The sequence below is a fragment of the Ctenocephalides felis genome, unplaced genomic scaffold (genome assembly GCF_003426905.1).
Source record: "Ctenocephalides felis isolate EL2017-DRISC unplaced genomic scaffold, ASM342690v1 CF-g0.4_SCAFFOLD_03571, whole genome shotgun sequence".
NCBI lineage: Eukaryota > Metazoa > Arthropoda > Insecta > Siphonaptera > Pulicidae > Ctenocephalides > Ctenocephalides felis.
The window spans coordinates 25,913,409-25,936,752 of NW_020539725.1; the positions used below are offsets into that span (position 1 = coordinate 25,913,409).

General features: G+C 26.9%; 2 protein-coding genes across 3 annotated transcripts; one reads left to right on the plus strand and one right to left on the minus strand.

Annotated features, from left to right (window-relative positions):
* The first annotated feature begins 221 nt into the window (after positions 1 to 221).
* Positions 222 to 2,939, plus strand: LOC113384921 (E3 ubiquitin-protein ligase RING1-like). Its single transcript, XM_026622698.1, has 4 exons — positions 222 to 916; positions 2,064 to 2,373; positions 2,530 to 2,702; positions 2,768 to 2,939. Exons 1-4 carry the CDS (start codon positions 320 to 322, stop codon positions 2,810 to 2,812), a joined length of 1,125 nt encoding a protein of 374 aa, XP_026478483.1. The 5' UTR covers positions 222 to 319; the 3' UTR covers positions 2,813 to 2,939.
* A 2,162-nt stretch (positions 2,940 to 5,101) lies between these two features.
* On the minus strand, positions 5,102 to 14,295 carry LOC113385027 (rho GDP-dissociation inhibitor 1-like). Of its 2 annotated transcripts, none has more exons than XM_026622829.1 (6): positions 14,203 to 14,295; positions 7,088 to 7,272; positions 6,295 to 6,404; positions 5,971 to 6,085; positions 5,572 to 5,658; positions 5,102 to 5,395 (listed from the first exon to the last, which is right to left on the minus strand). In XM_026622829.1, the coding sequence occupies exons 2-6, from the start codon at positions 7,269 to 7,271 to the stop codon at positions 5,289 to 5,291; spliced, it is 603 nt and encodes a 200-aa protein (XP_026478614.1). In that variant the 5' UTR covers position 7,272; positions 14,203 to 14,295; the 3' UTR covers positions 5,102 to 5,288. The 2 variants fall into 2 exon arrangements, with proteins under 2 accessions (XP_026478614.1, XP_026478613.1); XM_026622828.1 differs by lacking the exon at positions 14,203 to 14,295 and adding an exon at positions 7,950 to 8,072.
* Between the last annotated feature and the right edge of the window lie 9,049 nt (positions 14,296 to 23,344).

Consider the following 23,344-nt stretch of genomic DNA (forward strand, 5'->3'; position numbering starts at 1 on the left):
AAACATCTTACTATTTTTTTTCTTTCCTTTTACAATTTATTCACAGTTAGGTTTTGCTGCCCTGTCGTGTTATTTCTTTAGTTTCGAATCTGACAACACCAAACATTGAAAGACAGATCTGAAATATTTGGTAAATTGCTTGCGTATTATGCGGCATTAGAATTACGGATAATGTAGTGAGTTAGTAGTAATATTTAATATCGTATAATGTTTCAATAAAAGCACCATGGTATTAATATAATGTGACCTAGTTTAGTTAATTTACATTGCACGAAACATATTTCTTTTAAATAATCAAGTGACGTTTGACAAAGCAAAAATGGCATCCACGGAGCAAATCCAAAACAAAACGTGGGAACTTTCTTTATATGAATTACACAGAAGTCCACAAATAGCAGTGGTTGATAACACAGAAATCGCTGTATCTCCTCGTAGTTTACACAGCGAACTCATGTGTCCAATTTGTCTAGATATGCTCAAGAAGACAATGACCACTAAAGAATGCTTACATAGATTTTGCTCAGACTGCATTATTACAGCTCTGCGCAGTGGAAATAAAGAATGCCCGACTTGTAGGAAGAAACTAGTCTCCAAACGTTCTTTGAGACCTGATCCAAATTTTGATCTCCTAATCGCCAAGATTTATCCTAGTAGAGATGAGTATGAAGCTCACCAAGAGAGAGTCCTGGCTAAACTGAATAAAAGTCAGTCTCAAACAGCACTTGTGAATTCTATCAAGGAAGGAATACAATTGCAATCGCAGAATAGACCACAGAGATCAAGAAAAAATTTGGATGATACAACAAATTTGAATCAGACTCCTCAGACAGAGCAGGCAGTGTCTAAAGACAACTTATCCACAAATACGAGTCAGTCAGCCAGTCCACTCAATTTGCCACAGAGTTCGGCATCACAGGTATTATATATTTATATTTAACAGAATTATTGTGCATTGGTTTGTATAAAACCCCATCAATATTCTAGCGTTATTAAAATATTCATATTATTAGTCTTCGTAAAAATTCAGATCGCAATGAAGATGCGATAGGGCAAATAAAGATAATTTTTTATTAAGATAATGTTCAAATAAATGGTCCAATAAGTAGAGAGAAAAAGTATATCGTATCAAAGCTTCACATTAAGACTGCCTTTATCATAATTTTTGAATACCTGATTACCATAACATTAGAATAAATGTAAGATTGAATAAATTTGCTTTTTATATTGTGAAATATCACCAATTGACTAATATATACATTGAAATAATTATATATTGCAATAACAAATCAATAAAATTCCGGAATGTTTTACTTTAAGTAAAACTTCATGATTCAATAGAATGCTCAGATTATATTATTTATTGAAAACAATTCAGGTTAAGATTAGTCCCGACAAAAAGAATTTCTACAAAAGACAAAGAACATACCAATACACAAAACAATAGAAATAGAAAAATGTATACTAATATTAAAAATAAAAAACAACAAAATCAAAACTTGCACCACAATAGAGACAAACCAGGATATACACGACCATCAAACGAGACAAAACCGAAACTTTCACATGAAACAAAACTAGTAAAGGACTTGCAAGTTCCCTGAGAAGTGCAAGCAGTCTTTACAATAAACTACCGGACGAACTAAATACAGTGACGGAACTAAACAATTTCAAAATTAAATTGAAAAATTACATAAAAGATAAATGAAATAAATGAGATAAAATTCCTTATTTTAAATACTATATTACTTCTGTTCTGTAAAAATATTAATTACAATTAAGTATAAGTACGTATGTATGTATGCAATGCGTTCTGTGTATATACGTGTGTATAATAGTAGTAAGTAAAAATATATAGATGTCTTAATGTAAGTCTGTTACATAAAATTTAGATTTTATTTTTGTTATAATTGCTGTGATCTCTCATACCAGAACAATTGTCTGACTGAGATACAGTATGTATGAATTAAATTAATAAATAAGATATACAGAATTGGAAATTTATGCATTTTTGTAACTATTATCATTACACATTTAATACAATATAACTTGATTTCTTATTATAGGTACCTTCAAATCCAGCTTCATTGAGAAGTACTCCATCTCCTGTTCCATCAAATGTGAGTTCTACGAGTAAACCTCAATCAAAAAGGCCTAAGTCGGTTTTGACTTCAGAAAAGTCAGAATCAGAAAGTAGTATGGAAGGAAACGATAGTAATTTAGACACAGAAGGTGAAAGCATTGGTGAACCTAGTGTCAATGAAATTGAATTAGTTTTTAAACCACATCCAACGGAGATGACTGCTGATAATCAATTGATGAAAGCTCTGAAGGAGAATTCTATACGATATATAAAAACTACAGCAAATGCTACAGGTTTGCTATTATTATTAATCATATTTATTAATATTTTGGTTTCACTGCAATATAAACCAACTATTTCAAAAGACTTGGTACAAACATTCACACTCTAGATATAGTTATTCTCAGTTGCACTGTTATTTATATAATAATTTTATTATCACATTCTAGTTGATCACCTAAGCAAGTATTTAGCCATGAGACTGACATTAGATCTAGACAGTGAACTTCCTGACACATACAGAACACTGAACTTCTGTATATACATTGCTCCGGCGCCAGGTCAATACTTAGTATTGAGTGGGAACCAAACTTTAAGACAAGTTAATGATAAATTCTGGAAGGTTAGAATATGAAATATTATTCGCAAACCAATAATTTACTTTTAATACAAAATTTTTAATTATAGGTGAACAAACCTTTGGAAATGTTTTATTCTTGGAAAAAAACATGAGAGATAAATTGCAGTCAAGTTCAAATGATTTGCAATACATATATTTTATGTAATTATACTATATTGATAGAATAATTTAATAGTTGGATTGATGATTGTAATATTGATGTACGAGTTTATATAGATATATATATATTATGAAAGAAAATATTTATTTTTTAATGAATATATGTGAAAGAAATTTAGTATTAGTTGATGACCAAAAACAATATAAACTAAATTGTCATCAACCTGTCTTGTAAGTCGAAAACTGCTTCAGGTAGCAATAATCAATAACTTTTAGTCTACAATAACTACAGTAGAACTCCAATTATCCGAACTCCCACTATCCGAACTCCAATTATCCGAACTTCGACTATCCGAATCGCCGATTATCCGAATCACTTTCAGAAAAAAAATTGTCCAAAAATAGTCTAAGTGCGCTATTATTCTTCCACCAGCAAAGCCAGTGTAGGCACATTGTTTGTTTTGATTTGATGGAGATGTTTACAAAACGATTATTTTTATTTCTAAACTTGTACATTTTCTTTTTTTTTTTTTTTTAACTCATTTAAGTACATTTTATTTATATTTAAAACATGTGCAAATGTCATGTTTTTTTTCATTTAATTCAATAAAAAAATAGTGCAATATCAAAACGTAACTTTTTTCTCTCCAATGGCAATTTTTAAAAAAAAAGTCCGATTATCCGAATTTGATTATCCGAATGGGTCCCGGTCCCCATTAATTCGGATAATTGGAGTTCTACTGTACTTAAAACTTACAACTTTTACTTGATTTGAATGAACAAGATGATAAAATATGTAGTTAAATTAATTCTATCCAAAACATTATTTATTTCCTTTGTATATGTGTGTTAAAATTTGGACCAAAATCCAAATATATACCCCAAGCATATACAAGACATAGTATTTTTGAGTTTACACTACCACTGTAAGGTAGCTGTTAATCTTGATGCTTAATATATTCTTAAGACAAATTCAAAATGGCCGAATAGAAATTTCCTCATAATCACTAAAATTTTACATTTTAATCACTTTCTCTTTCTATGATTTTAGAAAATTTGAACAATTGCATAAACGTTGTATAAAAATTGGTTGTATTGACAATTTATGAAAGGAATCCCATATCCCCAAAACATCTAATAGTTGGTATCCTCAAATTAAAAAAATAATTGAGCCATTTCTGAAATATTTTAGAAAACATGAAATTCAAATAATTATCAATAAAAAAAAGTATGTTTTAACACTTTACTTGTTTATTTTGGAGCATAGGTTTTATAAAAATTAGGAAGGCAAATAAATGCATCCTTTCATATTACAAAATATCCGTACTACCAAGATTGAACATTTCTAAATCTTTTATTACAATTTTATATTTATTCACACATATGTATACATGCTTATGTTAGTACGATTTAGAATCAACAATCAATTCCAAAGACACTATCTCAATATTTGACATTTATGAGCACATTATAAAGCACTGGTTAACTTTCTTTAATTTTATCAAAAACTTTACACCAAATCATACTTCATAAAAAAAGATTAAAAATAAGAATTTGTATATAATAAATCAATGTTAGGTTTTGAGATCACTAACTTAATATTATAACAAAATGAAATTGCAATATAAATGTTTAAATTGAGAACCATTTTTTCAAACTTCATAAAAATTTGCCACACATATGTACACTAATTACAATGATTTATATACTTAACGTTTGTGCAAATAGCTTACTAATATTGCAGGAACACATTTTTATAAATGGATATCACATGCCTAAAATATTCATAAAGAAATTCATTTGGTTTTAGCAAAATTATTTAAAAAAAAAAACTTTTTGGTATATCCAAAATAAGCTATTACTACCAAAAATAGTACAAATTTACTTGAATGCTTCAAACAAAATTTTGTATATGAATTTTGAAAAGCTAAAAGAGCATGGATATTATTAAACTTCTCATATTTTTTTTATAAGGTTGAATAAAATAATTTTTTATATTTGATATTGACTCATATGTATACATATCAACATCCTGCTTATGTAAAAAATTATTTTTACATTTTTTAATATCATGCTTCAATATTTTTTCCACAAATCTAATTAACTTATTAACTATTGGGAGCTATATTTTTTTAAGACTGCAATTCTAATAAAAAGCTATTGATTACCTTGAACAATTGGTAATGTATCATGAACTATGCGAGTTTGAATAAAATTTAATTTAAAAATATAATTTATTACACTACTAATACCAGCATTAAATGCATATCACTATTGCTTTGTTTTAGTTGAAATGGAAAAGACTTTTTGTATAAAAATACCACAGGTGGTTTTCAAACTTATCGAAAAATATTAATACTTGTCATACCTGCTATATTTTCCTTTCTAAGCTTAAAAATGAATTTATATGTTTATGAGGTTGATATGTTTATATGAGCCATTCTAAAACTTCCATATCGTTAGGAAAATTTACCAATCCTTTTTGATTTCAAATGCCCACTCCCATTTCAAATGCTCATTTTTATCATCATCGGTGAATAAAGATGTTACAGAATAGCCTCCGCGAGCTAGCATACCTGAAATATTTTGAATGAAATTAGTAATTGCTAACAAAAGCAACATTTTCTATATGAAACTTTTTCAAATCAAACAATCAAGCATTTATTCACTGTTTTATAATATAAATCTATATTTATTATGGTATCTAAATTTTATTGACACTTTTTTCAATATTACAATGAATGATATTCACCTGCAGGTGCGTCCTCAGCGGGTGTAGTATAAGATTGCATTTCAGTTTTTGGAGGATAGGAACCAACCATGTGTGTCATTTTATCAACTGCAACATTAATGCTTATGTAAGTTTTTAAATATTTTTAGCTCTGAGTCAGCATGCATTTATTTAAAAATCGAACAATAAAATTTATTAAACTATTATTACTAGCAAATAACTAAACAAATACTTCGAATAATAATGTACTAGTAAATCAAATAGTTTTGGATTCATTAACTATAATCACACATATAATTTACAACTTTACCAAAAATAAGCTAACCTGGAGCTTTTCAGTAAATTGCAGCATAAATGATAATGATCTGATTAGATTTTATATCATTATACTAAAATAATGTTTATTCAAAAATTACTTACCAGGAAGTCCTAGTTTAAAGGTCTTTTGCACATATTTTAATCCATGAACAATTTCTCTTTGAACAAGAAAATCAATTCGAATTTTATATTGGACACCCTCTTTGATTGTGAACACCTACAAAAAATCAAAACTGGGTTACTTAATAAAAAAATATAAAAGTGAATGCATTAGTAGTTTCACTAAAAATTGTTCGATCTCAAATATATAAATGCAGAAAATTTCAGATACTTGTCATACTCATTCACAAGAATGACTATTTCACAAACAATATTTATACAAACATACATGCATTACATATTTAACAGATATTATTAATATATTACTTGTTTTTTTAATGCTGAAATGTCACCCGATAAATCGAGCTCCATATCATCTCGCCCAGCAACACAGAGAGCTAGTTTTTTGACAATTACTTTCCTCGGATCATTTGCATCTAAAACAATACAATAAAGAGTTACTTGGGCAATCAGTCCAGAACGTTATAGTTATCAGATCCCCCTGATTAGACTTTTCTGTTTATTTTTTGTATATAAAGTAGATTTAAGGCGTTATTGTGACTTAAGATAATGATGTATTTATTTCTAGGCCATTAGGCTGAAATAAATAAATATAATAATAATAATAATAACAATACAATAACTTCCTTAACCTGACTTGTTATCATTTTTTTTATTTATAAACATAGTAATTATGTACAGCTTTCTACTTAGAATGTAGTTGATGTATTTTTTATATCATTTTTAAAAATATTTTATCATCATAATGGATGTGTATCTTAGCAGTATTTAAAATACAAATTGGGAAGTTTTGTAGAGTAATTTTTTTCTTTAACGATAGATAGGATAAATGTATGTAAATGTATTTTCTAATTATAATTTCAACAATTAGATAATTGCATCCAACAGTGTAATTTGGTATTCATGTCCATATTAATTAGCTTGAGAGGCTTATATTATATTAAATAATAATATAATAACATAATAATAAATAATATTATATTAAATAAAAAATATAGAATACAAATCAGAATTTCTTTTTAAAACCTTATCTATATTTTGTTGAAATATTCATTCAATCATAATTTTTGAAAAATTATGAATTTGTACTATTGCATACCAACTATAACTTTTCCGACTTGCGCTTCACCCAGCAATGCCTCTTTGTATTTTCTTAAGCTTTCATCCTCTTGATCAGCTGCAACCATTTCTTCAATAGTTTTCTCTGGTGGTGGTTTGTAATTAGAATCGATGGTGTCGATATCTCCCTCACCGAGGTTTTCTACTGGTGTTTCTTCTGACATTCTACAAAGAAAAATAATAAATAATTTAGACCAAAAACAGAATAACCCATGTGAATAAAAAACGCAGTATTTAATTAATATATATCAAGAAAAAAAGAAACCAGTTTTTGATGAAGTGAATTTATTAAACTACACAGAAATATAGAATGGTAGAAACTGAGCATCTATAGTTTCAGTAAAGAATATTCAGTGTTGAGAACTGTGGATATAAAAATATTCTAAAACAACTTACATAATCAGTTTAATTAAATTATTTTTGATGTATAATGAAAGTTCATAATATGTATGATCGATTGTATGAAAAATTCATGGTTCAAGCCAAATTTGGAACATAACTCTGGAGATAAGAGCAAAAAATATATAATACTTATTTGATTCAGCAAAGTAACAAAATTTTATACAACTTTGCACAAAACGTACACAAGATGTGTATCTCATAGTTTATCGAAATTGCACAATAAATTTGAAATGACTAACGTTTTATACATTTTATTACAAAATGAATTATAATTAATATAATTCAAAAATATAGGGTAATAAAATAGAAAAATATAAAGTGTTTAGAAGTATTGTACATAGTATATTTATATCCAAAACTGTTGTTATTAATTTTTAATGACGCGTTAATTAGTTTCCCAATTTTATTTCAAACTTATAATATTTTATTCGAATACTTACTTGATATTTTAATTAATAAAACACTTTTTGGTATCTGCAATTTATTTGAAACGTATAAGTAAGCAACACTAGAACTTAATTTGGGCGTGTAAAAAATTTGTAAAATGATAAGCAAACGTCAAGTCTAGCGAACCGGCGACCAAAGCGAAGAATTCAACATGGCCGATTGATGTGAACTTAGCGCAGTATATTTAGCGGGTAAATTCAAAATTTAAACCAAATCAAATTATTCATTATATTTGATCTAAATTAAATTCAAATTTATACATATTATAACTATAATTTTGCATTGAAACCAACTTAGGTAATATCATGCATTATCCAAAGTTTTAAAACTAAGTGTTAATAGTAATACCGTTTTGGAGCTGTCGTATTTCAAATGTTTGTGATTTGCATTCACTGATTCTTTTTCGCTCTTTGTTTATTATTTTCAGCGCCATTAATCACTTTCTAATTCATTTGTATGCATTTTCCTTTCCAAACTTATGCTTTCTGGCTTTCTGGTCCTATGCTTCGGCTTTCAGTTCCCTGTATCTTCTCTTTTCGCATCGTCAATCATCTGCATTCCTCATCTTCCCAATCCTTCTATTTTACTTTCAATGACGTCATGTAGAAGGTACTCTTTCTGCAGACTGGGTCTGATTTAATTTCCTTTCCATTTCAGGAAAGTTCTATCTTCGCCCACTTTTCTCAGGAGTTCTTCATTTTTTACCTTGTCTGTCGACTTTATCTTTTCCATTCGCCTCTAGCACCACATTTCAAAACTTTCCAGATAGTTTTTGTCGGCCCTTCTCAGAACCCATGTCTCTTAATCGTACAGAGCTATGCTCCAGACATAGGACTCTATTAGGACTTTATTAGTCTCTTCCGCAAGTCGAGACTCAGATTGCTCGTCATCTTTAGGTATTTAATTGTATTTATTATCAAAATATATTTAATAAGGCAAATGATTTTTGCACTTCAATATTGTCCAAGATTAAGACATACTTTAGAAAAAAATTAAATAGATCTAAAGGTGAATATGTGATTGGGTTTCTAGTATGTATTGATAAGCTATTGCCAGATTTTACGAGGGAGTATTAACTTATTTAAATTATTAAAAAATTACCAGATTTTTATAAACTTACGAGTATCAATACACTTGCAATTTGTCATTAGACTTTGCTCTCACAAATATATGAGAATTTTTAGGCTGAATCTTATAAGATTCATACAAATCTAAGAAAACATTCAAAATATTACATTTTCCTATAAATTATTAACATTAATCACAACTCAATAGTCCTATTCCTATAAGCTTGTTGTGATGACTTTTAACTAACGTGAATTTATAGACAGCAAGAATTCAGATGGCAACCCGACGGTTGGCAAGAATTCATCTAATATTGGTGATTTTTTATGACTGCAGTAATAACGATAAAGACAATTTTCACTGGGAAATACTTTTCAATCTATATTTCCAGTAAAAAGCAATGTCACACAACTGTGTTACATCTAGTCTGAGGCAATCTGGTATCAAATTTGGAACTTCTGATTGGAATCCAATAACTCCAATAACTAACTTGTATCATGGGAAAGCATTCAATTCTTGCATTGTATTTTTTTTTTAATTATATATTTGAGTATGAGTTAAAAAAATGATACTGCCTTTCTACCTAATTTGGAAAACATTATTCATACCAATGTATAAGGATTTTTTTATACTTAAATTAATTTATGTCGCGGGTAAAGTTGAAATAACTAAAGGCTATTGTGATTTGTGAATATTCAATAGTGCAACGCCAGCATTCCAGATGATAAAGATTGTTGATATCATTTCATTTTTGGCACGAAGTTTTGATAAGACTTTATTTCCGGTTATAAATATCCAGGAGTTCCGTAATAACTTAGGTATTATAATTATTTACGGGTTGATTATTATTCAATGCAGGAGAATAAACATTTGTTATCAAAATATAATGATCACTATAAATAGTACTATATTGTTTAACAAGACATTACATCCTCGAGTCAATTGATACAATCAAATAATTTTTTTTTATATTTGAAGAATTGGTTCAAGCATAATATGATCTTCACTAATCTTGTCGACAAGGAGCCAAATTATTTCAATACATTTTAGGTGGGCATATAATAGTAAATCGCTTGAAATAAGAAAATGTCTGTGCAGTGTGCAGTAAACTACCTTCAAATTAATATAGGGTGCCTACGTGGGGCGCATAGTCGTAAGAATCAAGATGATGACTGAGTATACATTTTTTCCCTCTACTTTCAAATATTGTTGTTAAAAAATATTTAACTTTACTTGTTTCTGAGATGCCGGTGGTGGACCTTTAAGGCCCGTTTTACCCTATAATGTGTGTGCATATGTGGAGTATGCTTGGCAGTCGATTGATCTGGAAGCCGCGATCGGTACTCAGGTATCTTTGGAATTCATTTAGAATAATTTTTCACGTACGATTGTACAATATCGATGAAATCAAGAGATCGGACTTTATAAAATGAATTCATGCGAACAGCGACCAGGCATATCAAGCCTAAAGATAACGAATGTTTTTCACATGCGGCACCAATATCAATACAGGTTTATATATATAAAAATGTCAATTTGAGCCTGCTTCAATGTCAATTTGAAACTACTCCTGAGATCGAGCGCAACTTCGGCCAGCTCGATATCAAACAATATGATAACAAATAGATCTCAAACATAATATGAAGTAAAAATCTACGTATCGAAATCGAATATTATTACATTAGTATATGTTTCCGTAGAGTCAAAGAAATATTCCTTTTAAGTCATTTGTACGTTACTTAATCTTATAACTATTATAATAATAACATTGATTTTGTAGTCAAAATTTTCAGAAACCTTGCTTTACCATTATTAAATATAAATCATAATTTACGAGCGACGAGAGAAAGAAATCTTACAAGAGACCCAGGCATAATGTTCGTATCGTGATTGCCCCTTGAGGACCTCGAAATTATCCTTAATTCCTTTTACATTTATTTTTTTGTTCTGCGGGTATAATTTACAAGCACTTTTATATCCCCGTGAGACATATGCTCTTATGATATTTACTCTATCTTTATGAGAATTTCAAATCATGGGGAATGGATTATTTATAAAAGGATTACTTTTTGTATTCCTCATATTAAATATATATACTACTAAATATTTTCAGGTTTCTTTCAAATTTTTTTGGTAATAATTTATTTATCGTGAACATTTTATGAAAAAGCCACTTTCCAACTAGAGCATCCTAATGCTAAATATTCATGAACAGAAATAATACATTTGTGAACACATATAATACAAAGTATAATAAATTCAATTATATGATATAAAGAACCCAATTAATTTTGGAATATATCTAAGATATAAATTGTTTGGAAATAAGTTAAAAATAAGATGTCTGGACTTAATTGTTAGGGTTTTTTTATTAAAAGAAAGCTTTGAAAAAATGTATAAATTTATATTTTTACGAACGTTATTATTCAAGACAACCCAAAGACTTTTCCTTTCTAATATTGCTATATTTATTTTCAATTGTGATCATCATATATCATAGTTTAGAATCGTTGCAGTAATGCCCCAAAAGGCTCTTTTCCCATAAAATCAAAATATCTACATGTATTTTCGAGTGAAACTGATCTAGTGATAATCGATATCAGGCGTGTGTTTGATATAAGACTGTCTGAGGTAATAATAAAGGGGGTATTCTGGTGTAGAAATTCAAAGAAATCGATATTTTTTCATTACATATTTTCAAAGTTTAACTATCTAAGAATATGGGTACGAGAAGTTTTTTGAAAATTTGAATTATTTTCGAAGATATAGTCATTTTACTGACTCGGTCTCCAAACTGGTTTGGCTTCACGCAAAACTTTAAATGCGTTTTTCTCAGAACAGACTTTTTCAGTACTGCTGACACGATTTCTCGAGTTCTACTCGACCGATTCACTTGAATTGTTCAGAGAGCCTTGTTTATAGGCCTATCTATAGCCCGAACTAGGGTTATCCCCAAATTCCAATTTTACTATTTTTAAAAAATTCGAGAAACTCAAAAAAACAGTAAAAAAACACTTTTTTTTCAAACAGTCGCCAATTTGTAAAAAAAAAATTTTACTCATCGCCAGATCGGGCGATTGCGACATCATTGTAGGTTAATAATCCTTTTATTTCTTTTATTTCGGATGGTAAGGAGGGCTGAAATCATATCAAGACTGAGATGCCAATTTTTTGGGACCCCACTTCATCAGCTGCCAGTTTCTTCAATTTTCAACTTTTTTTTTTAATTTTTGTATTGTATTTTAATAATATTAATAAACAAGTGGTAAAAAATATGGATAGTAAAAACATTCATTGCTTTCTTTTACGACACTTTAAAAATGACCTAAAATTCATCGCTCTACACTAGAATACCCCCTTAAAAACTTGAAACCTTTTGCTCTCAAAATCCTAGTTCTTACGCCTGAGTATCATTTAACTTAATATAAATCTAATTATGATCTTATTCAATATGTAAATGGAATATAGGGGAGACTGGGTATGGTTGTGCAAGGGTACGGTAGTGACAGTTGTTATAACAGCTAAACTGTACTGTTTTGAGAGAGGATCCAAGGAAGAAAAATTATATGCTGGTTCGAACAAGTTCGCATTTGATTTTATGACAAATCCTTCGCATTTAGAGACAGTATTTCAGTATTTCCACGTAGACAAATCAAATTAACATTTATTTTACTTTACATCCAGCTAACTGGTAAATTAACACAATTATTACTGATAAAAAAAAGTGGCACAACCTTACCCAGCCTGTGCAACCATTTAAGCAACATTTAGGATTCACCGAGAAATATTATTATTTTAAATGATAATAAATACTTTTAGTATACCTACTACATGAATCTTAAAAACATAAGTGAAATTAACACATCGATTAATGAAGAGTCATAACCATAATCAACATATTCGGATGATATGGCTATATTACCGGAAACACATCAAGTTTTATTATAGCATCGAGATGATATCTAGTGGATCTGGTTCAAATTTGCTGCCAATACCACCGATCGGAATTATTTCAAAACGGAAACGGACGTCTTGCCTGATCGCAGGAAACTATAGATCACGATTCATTAGGTTGATGAGTCCACTATGCGGCGCACATGCAGCTTCCTAGACGGAGCGCCGGTAATTTGATGATTATATTTATTGAATTCAACTTTTTTTCTTCATTATAGACACTCATAATTTTAATAATTATTCAGTAAGTATTGACTTTGTTTGAACAAGTGTTCGTTAACTAATTTGCATTTGCTGAGTTTCATATCTAATTTTTAAACTAGTTGCATGGCTATTTAACAATAGAATGAAAATATTTAAATGTACAAAAATTATTACACCCATAATTCATTAATACAAAATTTGTGATTAAACTAGTGGGGTGTATGGCATCGGAATTAAGGCATTCTGAATTAAGGCAAATTTCTGGAACTTCCTGCACCGTAACTGTTAGAGGAATATTGAATGTTTTCAAATAGATTATTATAAATATTGTAACATTGTCTAATATTTATAAAAATTATATAAACTTAACTGCAAAGTTGAAATTATTTGTATAAAGTATATTAGAACTTTAGTCAGAATTAAAATTAAAATCTGAATTATTTTCGATTTAATTTTTTATCTATAATCATTTAGAATATTTATACTCAAAGGCCATGTAAATGGGATTGGGCCTATCATCTTTTTATTAGTTGTTTATAAAAAATTTAAATAAAGAGTTTAAAGTAAAAATAAAATCTCTAGAAAACTCATTAGTAATAGAACTTAAAGGTATTAGAATAATGTAATGAATAACAATAATTAGAGATGAATAGCTTCGAAAAGGATTATTCATAACTAATGAACGTAAATGATTTATTCCCATAGTTGTCCAGATATTGTTCACTAAAATAAAAATATCATATTTGATTTATTATATTTATTCCGTTTTTTTAAATCTAGGCGGGAATTTTGCGTGACTAATCTAATCCCTGCTCCAATAAAAAAAATCTAACTTAACTCACAGAATGATATAAATATGGTAATAGCTTTTTATCGCCATAATATATTATCAAAAAATAATTACTATTTCATAATTTTAATTATTTACGGGAACTATTTAGTATGTTACAGCAAAAATGGCAATAATAAATATATTTACAATTTTCATCTTATATTTATTAATGAAGGAAAAGAATTACTAACCTATCAAAGCAAAGCAAAATGGGATATATTAGTTCCTCCTTCGAGTGCTCTAGTATTTTTGTATTTCAAAAGCTTGGTCCTGAAATAAGAGATATAGTACATGATTATTCAAGTTCGTAGGTCTAATTCTGCAATAAGAATTTTATATTATATAACACAAACATATTTCAATTTACGTTAATAGATTACCATGTGGTATTTTTAGTTTTAAGTTTGATTCTGTTCAAATATTAGAGAATAAATAAAGTAGTTAATGTTGACTAACTAAGATGAATCTCTCCGTGTGAAAATTATAGAACTGACTAGACTGAAGTACAATAAAGTGTCTAAGACAATCATCACATAAATTGATAAGCATATAAACAACTCGGGTAACAAACGATTGTATTATATTTAAATTATTAAAAAAAGCGTTAGTCAAAATTTCAAATATTACTTATAAATGCATTGAACAATTCTCACATTTTAGAAAATTATAATTCGGCATATTTAGAATGTCTTCGGCATTTTTAAGAAAATTTGAAGTTTTTTATAAAGAGGTGGCTGAAACTAATTAATTAATCCTAAAATTTCGAATTTATATTCAAAATGTTAAATTCGATTTAGTTGCATGCATATAAGAATCTTATGTGATCTTACGATAAAATTATAGAGAATTATCAAAGTGTCTTTAGTTAAGTTTTTAAATGATAACGTTAAGTTTTTAAATAATAAATAAGATCCATCATAGGAAAATTGTCAAAATCAAAATTCCTCATACTTATTCTTTAACATTTTCCATTCTATTATTTATTTCTATTATGTTGTTTAAAAAGTATTCCAGCTACAGTACTATTACACGACTAATAGGGATTGTGATGCCATTGCCTCTGTAACATCTTGAAATTCGGATGTAATTCATAATATGATCGGTGATATCGCCGACAGTCTTAATTATCTTTTAAAATGCTTATAGTTACCTGTTAACCATGTGGTTATGTATGTAATTGGAAGCAGATCAATAAACCTGATATGAATGGCGTTAAACATCAATGTGACAAAAATGAATTCCCTTCTAGATAGAACATTCTACTTATCTTATATGAATCGATAAATTAGTAACAATCCTCGCAATTTTTAAATAATAGTATGTACTACTATTAATCAATACTTCAGATTTTTAATTGCATGTTAATTGGTGTTTCCCTAATGGTTGGATAGTTTTTTAGTTCATTGACTTAAGTGTGCACCGTTTCATTTTAGATATTTTTTCAACTCCTAGCTATTTTTTTGATTATGAATATACATAATAGTATATTGCTTCTGTATCAATTCTCAACACACTGTCTAATCTAGTTTCTTTCTTCAAAAATTAATAATTATTAGTACATCAATGACTCAATATGTTTAATATCATTGTACAAATGATAAGATACTAACACGATAATCTCTCAAAATTTATTTCAGTTTTGATCACATCTATGTTAACGCTGACTAAAGTTTTTAATACAATTTTATCAAAATTTTACTATCACTAACTGATATGATATTTATTGCGCAGTACGTAGTAATATTTTATACGAAAATCACCTATATATCATATATAGAGTAAATTTGCAATTGAAAACTGCACTAAAATGTGGATATTATTAGAATATTGTTTTGTAGAAATATATTGAAATTCAGCTTGTATTTACATTTCTAAGTCTGACTGAGTACTTCATTTTTGGAGGAATGAGGAATCTACTAATTAATACTAACCTTTTTAGTGCAGAGCATAAATAATTATTAATTTAATATATTAAAATTCATATACCTCATAATTTTCCGCAATTAGTGGAATACCAATAATTGCAAATCGTTTTTGTTCGATATTGTTCCTGTATCATTATATATTCGAAATATGCAGATATGCTGTTAATTATCGCAGAAAAAATAAATATAAACACAATTAATATTATTCGTTGCGTGCGAATTATTACTAGATTTGCATTGATTAGTGTTAATTTATTTATAATTTGTTATTAACAACATATGTATGAAACACGTGCGTGAAGGTTTTCAGTAAAAAAGAGTAGACTCTTTAGCAAAAAAGTTGTAAACATTATTATTAGGTTGTTGTAAGTGAAATATACAAAACACACGCTTCACAAAAATCAAACATGGCTCTTACTGCTATAAATTAAATTTTGTTTTAATTTGAAACTTCAAATATAAACAAAAGTATTTTATTATTGGAAGCAAATATAATAGCTTTCAATATAACAATCTATTATGATAGTTGCAAATGCAAATTTTATATGTAGCTATTTAAAAAATCTAATACATCATCTTAATTAGATTCGTAACATTGTGTATTAAACCAGTTTTAAAAAATCAATAATAACAATTAAGATTGCAATTTAGTTCCGAGGTTTCATACATGCAATTTTGTAGTCTTGTACATTTTACATTTTATTTTAATTTTCTAACCTTAATAGAATAATATAATTACTGTAGTGTATATTATAATTATGTTAAATACTGAAATTTTACTCAATCAACTACCATTTTGTTAGTTTCTTGATAACTTATTACTGAACAAATTTGCTTTTTAACAAAGTAACAAGATTTTGCACTTCAATCAAAAGTACTTTCAAGAAAGAGAAATTTCAAGATATAAGTTAAAAATTGTATATAAAAATTGATATATGTATATTACTTTTAAAAATTCCGTTTAAAAATTTGCAAACTTTTAGAAATATCATTTTTTGTTCTGCAATTTCGTCAAATTTTTAAGATTTGTGCGAGAATCTAATTATAAAATTAAGAGTAATATTTTTAACTAACAATAAAATTTTCTAGCTTTATACATCAAATTATGAGTAAAATATTTTATAAGTTTCAGAACATTGTCGAATTCCTCACTAATAAATACGCTTCCAAATCTATTTATCTATTATAAATATCTTTATATTTTATATTTTTTCAAAATTCTTAATCTAATCTGATTATTATAGTATTCTTATAGTATTATAGTAGTACATTTTATTGCTCATAAATTATTTATTATTAATTAGTCCTTATTTACAAACAAAGACTTATTAGTAATGCGTATCATTAATTAAAATTGCATAAAATACAACAACTAATTTTAGCATTAAATTATCTATATCTAAAATGAATCATTTATAAATGATTAGATTAGAGAAATCTAATTAGATTATTTATACTCAGAGGCCATGTAATAGGATTTGGCATAATATTTTTTATACTAGCTAATGCTTTTATAAGTAGTTTATAAACATTTAAAATGAAGAGTTTTAAGTAAAAATAAAATCTCTAGAAAACTCATTAGATAGAACAAAATCAAAGGCATTAAAATAATGTAAAGAATAACAATAATTAGAGATGAATATCTTCGAAAAGGATTATTCATGACTAATAGACATAAATGATTTATTCCCAAAGTTGTCCAGATATTGTACCCTAAAATAAAAATATCATATTTGATTTATTATATTTATTACGTTTTTTTAAATACTCCTACTAGGCGGGAATTTTGTGTAACATACAATATTCAATCAATTATCTCAGAAATTTATTCAAAGATACTTTTTTATTATTCGTATATACGGATAATTTGTTATTGATTGTTGATGGTGATTTACGCAATAATGTTTGCCTTACATTTCCGATAAAAAGACAGAAACGCAGAATTTTATTTAACATTTGTCATACGCGTAATGTTAATTGCTTTCCCAAGGACCATATGCAAATGACGATTCGAACATTGAATTCCTTGATAAGTTTTATTGAAGAACTTGTCTCAGCTTATCTGTTTCTAATCTTTTGATCTCTCTTGAAGTATATCACTTTATTGGGACTTTAAATCATCAAGTTTGTTGACATTTTTCTTGTCAACAAGCTCCTTAATTTTATTTAATGCAATCACCGGATTTTACGGATATCACCTGATATATGTGTGCACATGAAAGTATAATAATGTTGATTTATACTGAAGAAATAATTAAGCAATTACGATATTGGGTAATAAAATAATGTACACTTTTTTAATCAATAAATGTGTATTTAAAATCGTTAGCCATGAAACTTTTATTACTGACGAATTGTGCTGATATTTACTGATTAAAATAAAGCAGATAAATACAAACTGAACTGAAAACTCGGTTTTATATCGAGTATATACGCAAGTTATATATTTTTTATTTTATGAGAACTATTCTTGTATTCTATGAGCTGTTGTGAACAAAATCCTTATAACCCAATATTATTAGAATACAATCTATTGGTTGTCAATTTCTTTCATAAATCATTTTCTTTTCGATATTGCTAGATACATATATTTGTAATAGAAATATGATATACTTGCAGTAATACCCAAAAGGTTATTTTTATTTGGAATCACATTCAGATCTATATTCTCAATTTAAATCTAATGTCACTAGTGCTCGATATCAGGTTGTCCAAGATAAAAATAGAACCTGAATCTTTGTGGTTGAGCCTCGAACAAGCTTAGTAAGAATGAGTTAAAATTTAAAAATTTGATTAAGCTTATTAATTTCAAACCCTTCTTATTATTTGCTTACAATAATTATGTATAATAATAATAATAAGTACATATGTATCAGGATTTAATTTGTTGCCTACTAACTTGTAAGACTTTTGTCTCCTTTTAAATGATTTCAGAAATTAAATTACATTAACAGTAATTATCAGTAGTATTTGGCTGAAACTTATTTTAGAATTTTAACAACATAATGGAAAATATTTACGTATTATGTTAATTGGTTAATCAAAAATCTACATTTTATATATCAAAAGAACATTTTACCATTCATTCATGAAATTACTTTAATCAATAAAATAGCATCCATATTTTGTTACTAAAAATTTTGTCTGTCTTTTGTATCTACTATTTGATTAGCATGATTTCATGATGCTATAAACGAATTTTCAGTGTTTTTAAGATCAAATTATTATACCTGATAAAATAAGTCATTATTTATAATAAACATTAATTTTTACAAATTTCTTCATACAGTGATTTAGTGTAATCCATATCTTATATACATTTTGTACAATTTACAAAATCTTTTCTTTCATAGCTATAATAGTTCAGATAAAAATTCATGCATAACTAACATAATAGTAATTCTTTCTAACTTATTTATTCGTAATCATAATGGTATGTTAATAATTTTGTTTTATCCAGATTATAAATAATGTATATATATATTATATCATACTCATAAGTAAAAATTTAAGACAGTATTTTATATTTTATAAAAGTGTAAGATACAGATCTTATCATTGATCCACTAGGCGCTTATAGTTGTTTTTATTAAATTGATCGATAAAGATCCTTATATCTATATATATATTAACCCTTCGAAGTCGGTTTGTTATAATTGGATATGGATATGTAAAGCGTTTTAAATTAACATCAATGAATTTTATTTCTATCGAATGAAATAAATTAAACTTTGATTACATTTTTATTAGCTCATAATAATATTTATAAGATAAACTGTAAAGCAAACGCTTGCGTGTAATGATACATATAACAGGATTTGCAAATTTATCTCGTTTTGCAGCACCTTCCTTTTGGAGAACATCTATACTAGTTGTGTATGTTTTTATGCGGGTGATTATTTTATCTGATATTTCGTTTTTGAATTCTTCTGTATAATCTTCTAAAGATAATACAAATCTTTTTTCAGTCTCATTTTTAAAATCACTTTCGAACTTATATTCTATTCATCATATTTATCATCTACCAAAAACAATTCAGCAATTTGAAAACTCATGAAAAAATTTGCAAAAAAAAAGTTCCTAAATGAATTAACTCAAAAGTTATCCATATCATTCTCAAAATAATGTCGGATTGGAAAATTTAGAATGAAAATAAAATTCAATTAATTTTAACATTTCATCACGTTGGAAACATTAGAAAATCGCCAATTTGTCACCAGTCAGAAACGTTTGATATGAAAAGAATTGCTAAGAAATTGTTAACTTATATATAAGCTCTACTATTTGAAACTTGATAGTAATGCGACTAAATGTATAGCGAAAATTCTCCACATTTTTCTTATTATGTATTATTGATTATTATTGATTCATTTGATAAACTTATATTGGCTAGTAATTTGTCTTCTAATTGTTCCTCCAAATATGTTAACGGAATTGATTGCGATAATTACATCAGTAACATTCATAATAATGAAATTGAAATAATAATACTTGATATTTTAAATTAGTTTAGTTTATATAAAACATCAAGTACTTTTTTTCTTGTGTGAGAATCAAGTGAGCCAGGAATTTGAGAAAACAAAGATTCAGGATATTTTGTAAAGTTTTATAATCATAAATTTTTATAAACATGAAAATATCTTTTCTATATAATCATTTATTTCCATACTTGGTAAAATTTTAAGACTAAGTTCTCTATAAAAATGTAAGTATATAAGTATTAAGTTCTCTGTAAATTGTCAGCATAGAAGAAAATATTCCAGTAGAAGAATTCTGTATGGATCCATTGACTAACTATTAATATTGGATCCATTGAAATTTCGAACTATTAATAATATGAGCAAATTACTCATTTTATTAATAAATGGATTAAGCACGAAATGGCACCTCTTGAAATAACTTTTCTTGGTGAGTGTTTAGTCTACTTCGATCAATTTTTTGTTAAATTATTATTTCATTATTACGTTATTATTAAAATATTGAGAACAAAAACAAGTTACAGGCACAGTAAAATTATGAATTATTTATGCAATTCATAAACATATAAATCACATATAAACTCAAACAATTCAATGCTTCATAAAATTTCTGTTCTACTAATGTCTATAAATATTTCAAAATTCATCAATATTTCAAATTTTTTAACTGTAGCAAAACAGTTATATATTTCTTAAAGACTAATTTTAAAACTAATAATAATTTTCATAAACTCACAGTTAAGTGTAGGTATAAACTATAAATAAATAAATTAAAATTATAGTTAGAATTCTCAAAATAATAAAAAGTTTTCCAGGTTTAGCTACTTCTCAGAGCACGGGGCGTTTGTATTGGAAAAAAAAATTGAGACCGTTTGGACCAAATGATATCTCACGATATTTTCACTGCATGTGAGATTACTAGGTTCAATAATATGATTATTAGGAGATTAAATGTTTTACAATGTACTATAAAAAATTCAACAAAAAATGTGTGAAAAATAACTGCCCAAAACATAATTGCTGGTTCAAAGAAACTTAGCGTGGTGTAGATGTTTGCATTTGTTATATCTGTATATATTTATATATATATATATATATATATATATATATTTATATCCTTAGGGCACTTTAGGGCATAATTTTGTAAGTGAAATTTTTACCAACTATTATATATGAATATGCTTTTTTCATTTCATGAAGTTGTGCTTAACATTATTAGTCATTTAGATATTAAATAGAATTTTACTTCTAAAAATCAATTTAAATTGATTGATATACCCTTAATTGAGGGTATATAACTATATAATGTATGTGATTTTTATACCTAACATGGACACCAATAGTAATAATAAAATCTGATATCAAAATACCGGACCTGTAATTAAGAAGATTATTTATTCATTAATTATTGATCTTCTCGCAGCTTATATACAACGATTATGCAAATCTTCTTGCAATATCACGTGCTTTTTAACAAAACCCACGCTTTGCGGCGCACACCATAAGACGCAAAAAAGAATATGGAAAATGATGAAACTAGTTCGCATCCTGCCCGTGTCTATGCGATATAATGGCATAATTGATTATATATATATATATATATATATATATATATATATATATTATTATTATTATTTTGTGCGAAGAGCACTACTTGATTTCACAAATAAATCAATCAAACCTTTAAATCAAACTAAAACTTGTAAGACAATTTTTGCCAAAAATTAAGAAATAATTACTTAAAAATTATTAAATTAAAATGATATCGGTTTGAATAATTTAGAAAGAGAATAAAATTTATATTTTTTTATAATTAAAATATTTTTATAATGCGCGCAAATTCACACTCAAGCTTTTTAAATCCACATTTCAAACACTCTCACAGGAAAATTAATATTTAATTAGTATCGTTTAGAAATATGATATATTGCTAGGTCACTTTTAATACTATTTTCTGTTAAACACACCGTGAAAACTGTTTGAAGTAAACAGTAATTTTCAAAGGGGATTGCTCTAGATACAATGTTGTATTACTAATTATAAATGCAAAAGACTCACAATTTACCAGAAATTATTATTTAAATATTTAATTTTAGACAAACTACTTTAGGCACGGATAAATATTAACTTTCTGATAATGTGATTTTAAGAGTTACAGAATTTTTTAATGAAAATTTTGATAATTGAAAGCCATATAGTAGTGTTTAGAAATATTACTAAGTAACTTTTAATACTAATTTCTTTTAAACAAAGTTTAACAGTAAAAACTGTTTAAAGTGAACAGTAATTTTTAAAAGGTATTGCTCTTGATACAATGTTGTAATACTAATTATAGGTACAAAAAAAGTCTTAAATTTTTAATTTTAGACACATTACTTTAGGAATGGATGAATATTAACATTCTAATAATGTTATTTTTAGAGTTACTGATTCTTTTTATTGAAAATTTTGATAATTGAAGCCGTATATACGTCCATTTTGTATTGAGTAAAAGTTAATCAATTGCTGATGACGTATCCACATATTGCAATTGATGTTAAATTTCAGCATTTGTGTAATAAAAGTCTTAAATAAATAAATAAATGTTACAGTAAAGCTTAATCAGAAAAATAATGTAAGTTTAATGTTAAGTTTATTTGCAAAAACATGACAATTAGTACTGTTTATTTTATGATCTTAACTCCATTTTGCTGCTGTATTCTTTGTTTAATAATGTTAATTCCTATAAATTTGGATTCCTTTTTTTTAAATATCATATGTACATAAGATATTTCACCAATTATCAATAAAGTACCAAAAAAGCATATCTTACATCACATGATGCAAAGAATCAAAATATAATACAGAAATATTCCATATCTCGATTTGTTCTAGTTCGTCTTGTTAGTTTTATTTTTTTATAATTTTGCGTTTGTACATTGATACATGAA

What these genes read in the sequence shown, in the direction of transcription:
- LOC113385027 (XM_026622829.1), bottom strand. Translation starts at nt 7,271, where the DNA reads ATGTCAGAAGAAACACCAGTAGAAAACCTCGGTGAGGGAGATATCGAC. An exon ending in TTTCAGCATTAAAAAAACAA is followed by an intron (nt 6,086 to 6,294) that starts GTAATATATTAA and finishes GATTTTTTGTAG; the next exon opens with GTGTTCACAATCAAAGAGGG. An exon ending in CGCTGAGGACGCACCTGCAG is followed by an intron (nt 5,396 to 5,571) that starts GTGAATATCATT and finishes AAAATATTTCAG; the next exon opens with GTATGCTAGCTCGCGGAGGC.
- LOC113384921 (XM_026622698.1), top strand. Translation starts at nt 320, where the DNA reads ATGGCATCCACGGAGCAAATCCAAAACAAAACGTGGGAACTTTCTTTA. An exon ending in AACTACAGCAAATGCTACAG is followed by an intron (nt 2,374 to 2,529) that starts GTTTGCTATTAT and finishes ATCACATTCTAG; the next exon opens with TTGATCACCTAAGCAAGTAT. An exon ending in TTAATGATAAATTCTGGAAG is followed by an intron (nt 2,703 to 2,767) that starts GTTAGAATATGA and finishes TTTTAATTATAG; the next exon opens with GTGAACAAACCTTTGGAAAT.